The sequence below is a fragment of the Notamacropus eugenii genome, chromosome 5, assembly GCF_028372415.1.
Source record: "Notamacropus eugenii isolate mMacEug1 chromosome 5, mMacEug1.pri_v2, whole genome shotgun sequence".
Taxonomy (NCBI): domain Eukaryota; kingdom Metazoa; phylum Chordata; class Mammalia; order Diprotodontia; family Macropodidae; genus Notamacropus; species Notamacropus eugenii.
The window spans coordinates 231,308,342-231,320,657 of record NC_092876.1 but is presented as its reverse complement, the minus strand read 5'-3'; the positions used below and the strand labels follow the sequence as shown (position 1 = coordinate 231,320,657).

The window sequence follows — 12,316 nt, the reverse complement described above, 5'->3', positions numbered from 1 at the left end:
AAAAGACGCATCAAAGAAAAATTAGAGAAAAATGGAAGGAAGTACTTGTCACACCTATAGCTAGGAAAAGAATTCTTAAATAAACAAAGGATAAGGACGAATATGACAAAAATAATAGTTTTTATTCTGTAAAATCTGAAAGACTTTTCACAAATAAAAGCAATACAGATTTTTTAAAAAGAGAGTTAACTGGATATATATCAGCATGATTAGTTCTGTTAAATGTCTAGCTTTGTAACCCAAGTTAAGTCAACGATGCCCAGGAGCTCTCTTAAGACTATTTGGTTGAAGAAGAAATCTTGAATTTTTCTCCCTGGGAGTTAGTTCCTTCTACCAATAAAACCATAAATCAGTCCCTTAAAAACTGACTGGTATTCAAAACATATGAGTAAGTAATGGAAACATGTAAACAAAAGCCATTCCAAAAAAAGATCATAAGATTACAGAGATCTAGAGCTGAAAGCAACCTCTAAATGTTCAAAGAAAATGAAAAGTTTTTACCAACACTAGAAAAGGTTTACTCCAAATTAGTCATCAGAGATATGCAAACTATAACAACTCTAAGATTTTACCTCATACCCAGAAAATTGTCAAGGATGATAAAAAATAGAAATGTTCAATGCTGGAAGGGTCTGCAGGATGACTGGCAAACTGATATACTGTTGACAGAGCTGAGACCTTATCTAACCATTCCAGAAATCAATTTGGATTAGTGCAAACAAAGTCACTAAAGCATTCATACAGCCTTCATATATCCTCAAAAAAGTCAGTAACAAACTATTTATAGAAGATAGAAAAAAATACTGGAGTAACAACGGATGTCTATTTAAATGGGGAATAGCTGAACACATTGTGGCTTATGAATGTAATAGAATATTGCCATGCAACAAGGACAAATATGAGAAATTCAGAGAAGCATGAAGAGTTATATGAAGTATAAAGTGAAGAAAGCAGAACTGAGGGCATATATATGTTGACTAAAATAATGTAAACAATGACACTAAAAAACAGTTGAACACTAATAAATTTTCATAAACAATCTCAATCCCTGATAAGTGATAAACATATCTACTTCACTAGTTGGTTTTATTTAAATGTTTCTTGTTAGGAGGAAGTATTCAATAAGGGTGGAGAGTTTAATTAGTAATAGCTATTACATATTAAATTAGTAATAGCTAATAGGTATTAAAACAAAAGGCAACAAGAAAACCTAAGATTAAAATATCATTTAAAGTACAAAATAGCTGGCATAATACATTTCATTTTTAGTTTTCGATGTTCATTCCAAAAGAAAACCATGAATCAGAGGCTATTAATCCGGGGTCAATGAACTTTAAAAAGAAAATTTTGAAAAGTATATTTCAATATGACTGGCTTTCTTTGTAATCCAATGCATTTTTCTTTTATGCATTTTAAAACATTATTCTGAGAAGGGGTCTTTAGTTTTCACTAAGCAAAGGGGTAAATGATACCAGAAAAGGTTAAGAATTGCTGCTAAAGAAGGTATATCAGACTTGGTCTTTATGGACAGTTAAATATGCACCTATGATTATCATCAATCATATGGGAACAAAGATAGAGATATCAGACTAAAAGACTGTCATTGTCAAAAAGCATTACTTTGTTCTTCATATAGAAATGCAACTGAAGTAATTAGTAACTATGTAAAAAGATGTTCAATGCTAGTAAAAATAAAGTAAAATCAAAAAAGGGATAAAGGAAAGAGCCAGGAATAGTATAAAGGTACAAGGACATGATAAAGGCTATGGCAACATGATGACAGATGGCAACATGGACTGAAGCATAAAAAGACAACAGGATAAGGATACTGGATGGGAACATTAGAGGGCAAAGAAAAGGGATCACACTTCATCATTACTATTACTATTACCACCTGAACTCTGCTTCTAGCATAGCTTTGAAAATTCCCAGGAGAAGGGCTGCCACTAGCCTCCAAGGATAAGATCAGTTGCTTCTGTGATGTTGTGAAGGCAACAAAACCTCCACTGGGATTTAAAGGCCGCAAGTTCTAGTCCATTATATCTACAGAAGCATACAAAACAATCAGATCAAAGTGCTCTGCTTCATACAGAGGAAGGAAGAAAGTAAGAATATCAAAACTCCACATTTTCACATTACCAGAAGCATCATCTAAAAATAGATCTGGGTGCATCTAGCAAACTTGCCATGCGACAATGTCAGATAGTCATTAATATAGATATCATGAACAGAATAATTCTTTCCCATAACTCTGTAGCAAATTTTAAATTCTTTTTAACACATCAATATTCTAAACCATTACTGGAAATTATTAAATTTCCTATTAAAACTCTGCTGAGACCAACAGCAAATAGCAAAAGGGTTTCTTCCAGTTTATATGTTGCCACAACTATCCAACCCTGATAAAATCTTATTACAACTGGAATATATATTGTCACTCTTGTGACACCTGAAATTCTCATTTTTCCCTTCATCTTCCCCTGAAAAGCTCTTAAAAAAGAAAATGGGAAATTTTAGAATTTCTATTTTGAGTAATCCCACAGCCATCTGTCATCACAGCACTTTAAGATGCAGTCTTCAACCATGCAAACAAAACAATCCAATTCTTTTTCTTTTCCCTTTTTTAGGGGACAATTTTTTATTGGTATCTTTTGTTTTTGCAGTTCCCTAATTTACCAACATTTTGGTAAGTGGTACCAATATATTGGTAAATAGCACCAATATATTGGTGAATATACCACAGTCCTTCCCAGAGAGCCATCCCTTATAATAAAGGATAAAAAAGAGGAGGAAAAAAATTCATCAAAACTAACCAACACTTAAAAAAAGTCTGACATTATAGCAATGTTCCATACTCATATAAACCCCATCTCTACAAAGAAGCAGAGAAAAATATCGTCTTACATTTCTTCTTTGTCTCCAGTTTGATTGTTACAATTTCACAGTATTCAGTTTCAATTTTTTTGTTGATGGTGGTTTTTCCATTTACATTACTTTAGTCATTGTGCACACTGCTGGCCTGGTTCTGCTTTCTTATTTTCATATCAGTTCTTATCTTCCACTACTTCTCTGTATTCATCAAAACCATTGTTTCTTGCAGCACAATACTATTTCATGACATAATGCACCATAACTTATTTAAGCACTTGCTTAGTTTGCAATTCTTTGCTATTATAAAAACTAGTGATATAAATATTATAATGTACATAGGACCTTTTTTTTTATCACTGACCTCTTTGAAGTATGTTTCCCTAGCAATGGAATTTCTGATTCAAAGAGTATAGACATTTTAGTCACTTTGTTAATACAGTGCCAATCTCATTTTAAAATCAAACAGCTTTTCGACAAAAATTGCTGGGAAAACTGGATAACAACGTGGCGGAAACTAGGCATAGACCCATGCCTGACACCGTACGCAAGAATAAAGTCCAAATGGGTAAATGATTTAGGTATAAAGATTGATACCATGGACAAACTGGAAGAGCAAGGAATAGTGTATTTATCAGATTTATGGAGAAGGGAAGAATTTTTTACTAAAGAAGAGACAGCATTATGAAATGCAAGATGGATAACTTTGATTACATTAAACTGAAAAGTTTTTACACAACCAAACCCAATGCAACCAAAATTTGGAGGGATGTAGTAAATTAGGAAAGAATTTTTACAGCTAATCTCAGGGATAAAGGCCTCATTTCTGGAATATATAGAGAACTTAGTCAAATGTACAACAATGCAAGTCATTCCCCAATTGATAAATGGTCAAAGGACATGAATAGGCAGTTTTCAGAGGAAGAAATTAAAGATATCTATTATCATATTAAAAAATGCTCTAAATCACTTTTGATTAGAGAGATACAATTCAAAACAACTCTGAGGTATCACATCACACCTATAAGATTGGCCAACATGACAGAACAGGAAAATGATAAATGTTGGAGAGGATGTGAGAGAGTTGGAACACTAATTCATTGTTGGTGGAACTGTGAGCTCATCCAATCATTCTGGAGAGCAACTTGGAACTATGCCCAAAGGGCTACAAAAATGTGCATACCCTTTGACCCAGCAATATCGCTACTAGGACTGTATCCCCAAGAGATCATAAAAATGGGAAAGGGTCCCACATGTACAAAAAGATTTATAGCAGCACTCTTTGTAGTTGCCAAAAACTAGAAATCAAGGGGATGCCCATCAGTTGGGGAACGCCGGATAAGTTGTGGTATATGAATGTAATGGAGTACTATTGCACCATAAGAAATGATGAACAAGAAGACTTCAGAGAGGTCTGGAAGGCCTTATATGATCTGATGCTGAGCGAAAGGAGTAGAATCAGGAGAAATTTGTGCACAGGAGGAGGCAAGATGGTGGAGTAGAAAGATATACATATGCTACCTCCGAACCCACAGCCCATAAAATACCTGTAAAGAACTCCCAACATATTCGGGAGCAGCAGAAGCCACAGAAAAACAGAGTGGAGGAGATTTCTGTTCCAGAGAGACCTGAAAAACTGACACGAAAGGTCCGTTGCACCTCGGACCCGGAGCACAGCACAGCCCTGCCTCAGCCGTGCGGCACAGAGAGAAGTGGATCTGAGCAGGCTTCAGGCACGGAATCTCCAGCGGCCACGCAGGTCCCTCCACCCACAGGCACCAAAGGTCAGTGAAAGAGTCTTTTTGGCTCACCGAGAGGGGAGCGGGGTGTCCCCATAACCCAGGGCCCCTCGGGAGGCAGCAGTGGAGGCAGCAGCAGACAAGGGCTCCCAAAGCAGGCAGGAGCTTGGATTCATTGTTGAAGGTCTCCACATAAACACCCTGAGGGAACTGAGCCCTGTGTGGCGGCCCTGCCCCCACCAGAGCACCTGAACTTAATCTCACACTGAATAGCAGCCCCACCCAGCCTCAAGGCTTTCAGCTGGGGAGCAGCATTTGAATCTCAGACCCCAAACGCTGGCTGGGCAGATCTGGAGGCCTGGTGGATGTGGAAAGAAAACTCAGAAGTCAAGTCACTGACTGGGAAAATGCCCAGAAAAGGGGGGAAAAAAATAAGACCATAGAAGGTTACTTTCTTGGTGAACAGATATCTCCTCCCTTCCTTTCAGATGAGGAAGAACAATGCTTACCATCAGGGAAAGACATAGAAACCAAGGTTTCTGTACCCCAAACATCCAAAATAAATATTCAATGGGCTCAGGCCATGGAAGAGCTCAAAAAGGACTTTGAAAATCAAGTTAGAGAGGTGCAGGAAAAACTGGGAAGAGAAATGAGAGAGATGCAAGAAAAGCATCAAAAGCAGGTCAACACCTTGATAAAGGAGACCCAAAAAAATGCTGAAGAAAATAACACCTTGAAAAATAGGCTAACTCAATTGGCAAAAGAGGTTCAAAAAGCCAATGAGAAGAATGCTTTAAAAAGCAGAATTAACCAAATGGAAAAGGAGGTTCAAAAGCTCACTGAAGAAAATAGTTCTTTCAGAATTAGAATGGAACAGATGGAGGCTAATGACTTTATGAGAAACCAAGAAATCACAAAACAAAACCAAAAGAATGAAAAAATGGAAGATAATGTGAAATATCTCATTGGAAAAACAACTGACCTGGAAAATAGATCCAGGAGAGACAATTTAAAAATTATGGGACTACCTGAAAGCCATGATCAAAAAAAGAGCCTAGACATCATCTTCCATGAAATTATCAAGGAAAACTGCCCTGATATTCTAGAACCAGAGGGCAAGATAAGTATTCAAGGAATCCACAGATCACCACCTGAAAGAGATCCAAAAAGAGAAACTCCTAGGAACACTGTGGCCAAATTCCAGAGTTCTCTGGTCAAGGAGAAAATATTGCAAGCAGCTAGAAAGAAACAATTCAAGTATTGTGGAAATACAATCAGGATAACACAAGATCTAGCAGCTTCTACATTAAGGGATCAAAGGGCGTGGAATATCATATTCCAGAAGTCAAAGGAACTAGGACTAAAACCAAGAATCACCTATTCAGCAAAACTGAGTATAATACTTCAGGGGAAAAAATGGTCTTTCAATGAAATCGAGGACTTTCAAGCATTCCTGATGAAAAGACCAGAGCTGAAAAGAAAATCTGACTTTCAAACACAAGAATGAAGAGAAGCATGAAAAGATAAACAGCAAAGAGAAGTCATAAGGCACTTACTAAAGTTGAACTGTTTACATTCCTACATGGAAAGAAAATATTTGTAACTCTTGAAACTTTTCCGTATCTGGGTAGTGGGTGGGATTACACACACACACACACACACACACACACACACACACACACACACACACACACACACACACACAGCACAGAGCACAGAGTGAATTGAATAGGATGGGATCATATCTAAAATGAAATTAAGTGGTGAGAGAGAAATATATTGGGAGGAGAAAGGGAGAAATGGAATGGGGCAAACTATCTCTCATAAAAGAGGCAAGCAAAAGACTTTTTAGTGGAGGGAAAAATAGGGGAGGTTAGAGAAAAACATGAAGTTTACTCTCATCACATTCCACTAAAGGAAGGAATTAAGTGCACACTCATTTTGATATGAAAACCTATCTTACAATACAAGAAAGTGGGGGAGAAGGGGATAAGCAGGATGGGGGGGATGATGGAAGGGAGGGCAATGGGAGGACAGAGCAATTTGAAGTCAACACTCTTGGGGAGGGACAGGATCAAAAGAGAGAACAGAAGCAATGGGGGGCAGGATAGGATGGAGGGAAATATAGTTAGTCTTACACAACACGACTATTATGGAAGTCATTTGCAAAACCACACAGATATGGCCTATATTGAATTGCTTGCCTTCCAAAGGGAATGGGTGGGGAGGGAGGGATGAAGAGAAGTTGGAACTCAAAGTTTTAGGAACAACTCTTGAGTTCTGTTCTTGCTACTAGGAAATAAGAAATACAGGTAAAGGGGTACAGAAAGTTATCTGGCCCTACAGGACAAAAGGGAAGATAGGGACAAGGGAAGGGAGGGATGATGGAAGGGAGGGATGATGGAAGGGAGGGATGATAGAACGGAGGGCAGATTGGTGATAGGGGCAATTAGAATGCTCAGTGTTTTGGGGTGGGGACAAATGGGGAGAAAATTTGGAACCCAAAATTTTGTGAAAATGAATGTTAAAAGTTAAATAAATAAATTTAAAAGAAAAGAAATTTGTGCATAGCAACAACCACAGCGTGCAAGAGTTTTTTCTGGTAGACTTGGAACTTCATAATAATGCAAGAACTTAAAAAATAATAATAATAATTCCCAATGGTTCTCTAAGGCAAAATGCCTTCCACACTCAGAGAAAGAACTGTGGAATTCATTTGCAGAATGTAGCAGATCTTGTTTGTATATGTATGTGTGTATGTATGTGTATATTATGTCTTCATTTGTTATATGATTTCTTCCATTTATTTTAGTTTGTCTATACAGCATTACTATAGTGAAAACGTATTCAATAGGAAAGTATATGTAGATCATATATAGAATTGTATGGCATCCTGGGGAGGGAGGGGAGTGGTGGGAGGTAGGCAGGGGGGTATAAATATAATCTTTTTGGTAGTGATTGTAGAACATTAAAAAAAATCAAACAGCTTAAAATAGAAAAACAATTAACCTTTTAAGAGCTAATATGCATGCTGAAAAAAAGGAAGCCTGCAAAACTACAGAAATTATAAGAAGAGCAACTGATCTAAAACAAGGCCCTAACAGGTCATGCTGAATTGAAGCATTTCTATTTAAATAGATGCCTCTGAAGTATTAAAACATGAAATATCTTAAGGAGAGATTTATTAAATTAAGTCTCTAACCAAAGTCTCTAAATTAAATTTCACAAACAAAAATCAGCCAGTTGTATAACAGTGCATATTTTAAAATGATAGAAAGTATTTACATAAAATGAAGATACTAACTTTTAAAATTCCACATTTTAAGATTCTGTTTTCAATAAATAATCTACAGTGAAATATCAAATACAATTTAAAATTGTATGTTAAATATCTCTAAATTTTAAGAGGAATATTTGCATTTTAATCACATTTTATTTCATATATTTAGTACAAGTAAAATAAATTAGTATTATAAGCTATTATACTTACAGGTTTCTTTTGCCAGGAAGTATTATAAGATTATAAAATTATTTCAACACATTTTTTTTTTGCTATATTAAAATTTTTTAATTCCGGATATAGGAAATGTAACTCTAAAATAATGAAACTAGTGACATGTCCCATAAAATCTCATTACTCATTACTAATTAAAAGAAATATTTATTAAGCATATACTATTGTGCCTAGTTTTTCCTCATAGTCACTATATTTTAAAATACTAAATTTTCTTCATATAAGAATATTACCAGAATAAACTCACAGATACATACTTCTTTTAAAGACAATAAGCCAGGAAATCTGTTCCTGGTAGCAGAGATTCCAGGGGGATAGGGATAGAAAGAGATGATCCAAGGCCAGAGAATTAGAAGGTGGGATGACAAATTTTGAGAGGTAAGAAATTAAAGAGGAATGGAAATAAGGAAATTGTATTTGAAAACACAGGTAGAGCTCTATCTCCCTTTTAGAAAAGGAGACATTGTGACATAGTAAACAGAACATGAAGGTCAGAACTCTATTCCTGTCATTATCCCCAACTGGCTGTATAAATATGAACAAGTCATTTAATCTCTCCAGGCCTCAGTTTCCTCATCTATAAAGTTACAAGGGACTAAGACACATTATCTCAAGTAGGAGTATGCTAGTTAATGTTTAACAATCAGTTCTTCTGGAGGGAAAATGTGAAGGACACATTTTTAAGTTTAATCCACAGTATGAAGACTTTCTTCTGTCTAGAGAAGAAATAAATGGTTGGAGTTGGCTCCAATCCATACTTGTCTCCAAGACCCCTTCCAACCCTAAAACCCACAATTCTCTTGGAGGAAGGAAAAGACAACTTTAAAACCTCACCTCATCTGAAGAATCTACTTGTCCTGACGTTCCTGTAGCACCTGCAAAACCTTTTGAAGAAGAAAAAGAAGTATTCCTTCATGGATGTTCATATATTGTTTTACCTTAAAATTTCTGAGGCCTATTACTAAAAACTCTAAATGCTGGTAAAGCTATCTTGGCAGACTTCACATCTTGAATACATTTGGATTTGGCTGGTGTCTTATCTCAATAGCAAATGTCTAATAAAACCCCCAATTAAAGGAATGAAATTTTGTGATTAAGGAACAACTCATTTCTGGATACCACTACTTATGTGCTAATGCTTTAGCTTACTGATTATTTTTCATCAGTAAAAAAGTAGAGTTTGAGTGACAAAATTAATTCCAATAATGAAAACTGCATTCTTTTTTTGACTTTGATTTATTTCTATCTGTAAACCATTATATTCTTATCAGCATTCTTGCAAAGGATTTCATTATTTCACTAGAAAAATTACTACCCTTTAAGAATAAACAATTTTAAGAAATCTTTTTATTCTTAGAAAAGGAAATATTAAAATGCTCTAAAATATTTTTCTATACAAACCTGAAACTGCCAGAGAGCTAGTGCCAGCAGCCTGGTCCTGCATGCCACATGTAAGTTTATCCTCAGGAAATGCCAATCCAGAGCCCTTCAAAGCTATGAGGTACTTTTCATGACTTTTTTTTGCACATGCATTTTCTCCAAGACCTAAAATAAAATGCTTTAAATGTCATTAAAGTCAGAGAAATATTCTGTCTAACTTCTAAATACAAATAAACTTAGACAAGGAAGGAGCCATGGTATGAACAACACAAAATGGCAGAAAATCCAAATAACATAATACAAATCTTTTAGTAGATGTTCTCAAAATTCACATTTCAAACCAAATAAAAGCAGCTATGAAGTGAAAAACCAACCTAGAAGAATCTGCAAATTAACTCACATTCTATCCCCCTCCTCAACAAATTCAATAATTTCTCATATCCTTGCTAAGGAGAATCAGCGTTCCAGTATAGCTGGATTTGCACTAATATTCTTGTAATCTATAGTTACTGTCTTTTTTTAAGTAAAAATACTCTATAAATAAGTGTTCTAGAATTACAAGGTCTCCAGTGCTGTCCTTTACTTGATTATAGACTATAAATAGAGAAAGTATCTCAGCAGTAAGGCCACAGAAGCCTAAGAGCAAGATCTTTTCAAGGCCCTATATCAAGGAAAAGTGACTAAACCTAAAAAATAAAAAAGGCAAGGAAAAAAGGTACTATACTTCTAAAAATGTTACATTAAACTATTTGGTGTTTAAGAGTAAAAGTAGCTGCACTTTCAGTCATAAAAAAAGGAATAAGCACAAGAAAACATTTATTTTCAACCTAAAAATTGTAAGAGAAAAATAACTTACTTAACAATAGCTATTTTGCCAGGGCTTTCATTACCATATTTTTTAAAACTATTTAAACCACTAGTCAATTTCATTAAAAAAATAAAGAAGAAAACCAAATTACCAGAATCAGAAGTGAAAAGAGTGCCAATGAAGATGAAATTAAAGCAATTATTAGGATCTATTTTGTCCAATTATATGCCAATAAATCTGCCAATAATGAAATGGAAGAATATTTACATATAAATTACCCAGATTATTAACAGAGGAAAAAGAATATTTAAATAGCCCTATCTTAGAAAAGGAAATTGAACAAGCCACAAATTAGCTCCCTGAGAAAAAAATCCCCATGACCAAATAGATTCACAAATGAACAAAACATTTAAAGAACAATTAATATCAACACTATATGAACTATTTGGAAAAAGGATTCCTTTTTTCCTTTTATGACACGAATTGGTGCTGATACCTAAACCAGAAAAAGCTGAAACAGAAAGAAAACAATAGACCAATTTCCCTAATGAATATTGTTGCAAAACTTTTAAATTAAAATACTAACAAGGAGATTACTGCACTCTATCACAAAGATCAAACACTATGACCACAGGAGACATATGCCAGGAACGCAAGGCTGGTTCAATATTGAAAAACTATCAACATAACTGACCCAAATGATAACAAAACCAAGAGAAATAACATGATTATCTCAATAGATGCAGAAAACTCTTTCAGCAAAAATATAACATTCATTTCTATTAAAAACATTAGAAAGCATAAAAATAAATGGAACTTTTCGTAAGTAGTATCTATCTAAAATCATTGACAGCATTATCTGTAATGGGGATAAACTAGAAGCCCTTCCAATAAGATCAAAGGTGAAGCAAAGGATGCCCATTATCACCACTATCATTCAATATTGTTCTATGCTAGCTATGGCAACAGGACAAGAAAAAGAAATGGAAGGAATTAGAACAGGCAATGAAAAAACAAAACTATCATCCTTTGCAGACAATATCACAGGATACTTAGAGAATACCAGAGAATCAACTAAAAAAACTAGCTGAAATAATTAACAACTTCAGCAAAGTTGCAGAGTATAAAATAAATCCACGTAAACCATCAGCCTTTTATATATTACCAACAAAGCCCAGCAGCAAGAGATAGAAAGAGAAATTCCAGTTAAAATACTTGGTGGTCTACCTCCCAAGACAAACCCAGGAATTAAAGGAACACAATTACAAAATATTTTTCACACAAATAAATTCAGATCTAAACAACTAGAGAAATGTTAATTGCTCATGGATAGGCTAAGCCAATATGATGAAAATAACAATTCTACTTAAATTAATTTACTTACTCAGTGCCATACTAATCAAATCACAAAAAAATTATTTTATAGAGCTAGAAAAAATAACAAAATTCATCTGGAAGAACAAAAGGTCAAGAATATCAAAGTAATTAAAGAAAAAAATGTGAAGGAAAGTGGGCAAGCATTACCAGATCTCAAATTTTATTACAAATTACAAACTTTATTAAAAATCAGCAATCACTGAAACAATACTGGCTAAGAAATAGAGTGGTAGATCAATGGAATAAATTAGGTACACATTACACAGTGGATAATGACCATAGTAAACTAGTGTTTGACAAACTCAAAGATCCACAAGTTTGAGACAAGAAATCATTATCTGACAAAAACTGCTGGAAAAATGGGAAAGCAGTTTGGCAAAAACTAGGCATAAACAAACATAGAGAGAGAAGGTCAAAATGAATATTTTACCTGTAAGATTTAAGGATAAGGGAAGAATTTATGATCAAACAACAGATGAAGAACATTGCAGGATATAAAATAATTTGGATAATTTGGACTACATCAAATTTAAAAAGTTTTACACAAAACAAAACCAAAGCAGCCATGATTAGAAGGAAAACAGAAAACTGAGAGAAAAAAATTTACAGCAAATTCTCTGATAAATGCCT

General features: G+C 34.7%; 1 protein-coding gene across 10 annotated transcripts in view; it reads right to left on the bottom strand.

The window, feature by feature from the left end:
• UBR3 (ubiquitin protein ligase E3 component n-recognin 3) overlaps positions 1 to 12,316 on the bottom strand; it is a 314,350-nt gene that overhangs the window by 268,052 nt on the left and 33,982 nt on the right. For all 10 annotated transcript variants that reach the window (XM_072612278.1, XM_072612269.1, XM_072612275.1 and 7 more), the window contains 2 exons: positions 9,523 to 9,666; positions 8,956 to 9,005 (listed from right to left, as the gene is read on the bottom strand). In XM_072612278.1, the coding sequence (XP_072468379.1) occupies positions 8,956 to 9,005; positions 9,523 to 9,666 (194 nt within the window). The remainder of the gene's footprint in view (positions 1 to 8,955; positions 9,006 to 9,522; positions 9,667 to 12,316) is intronic.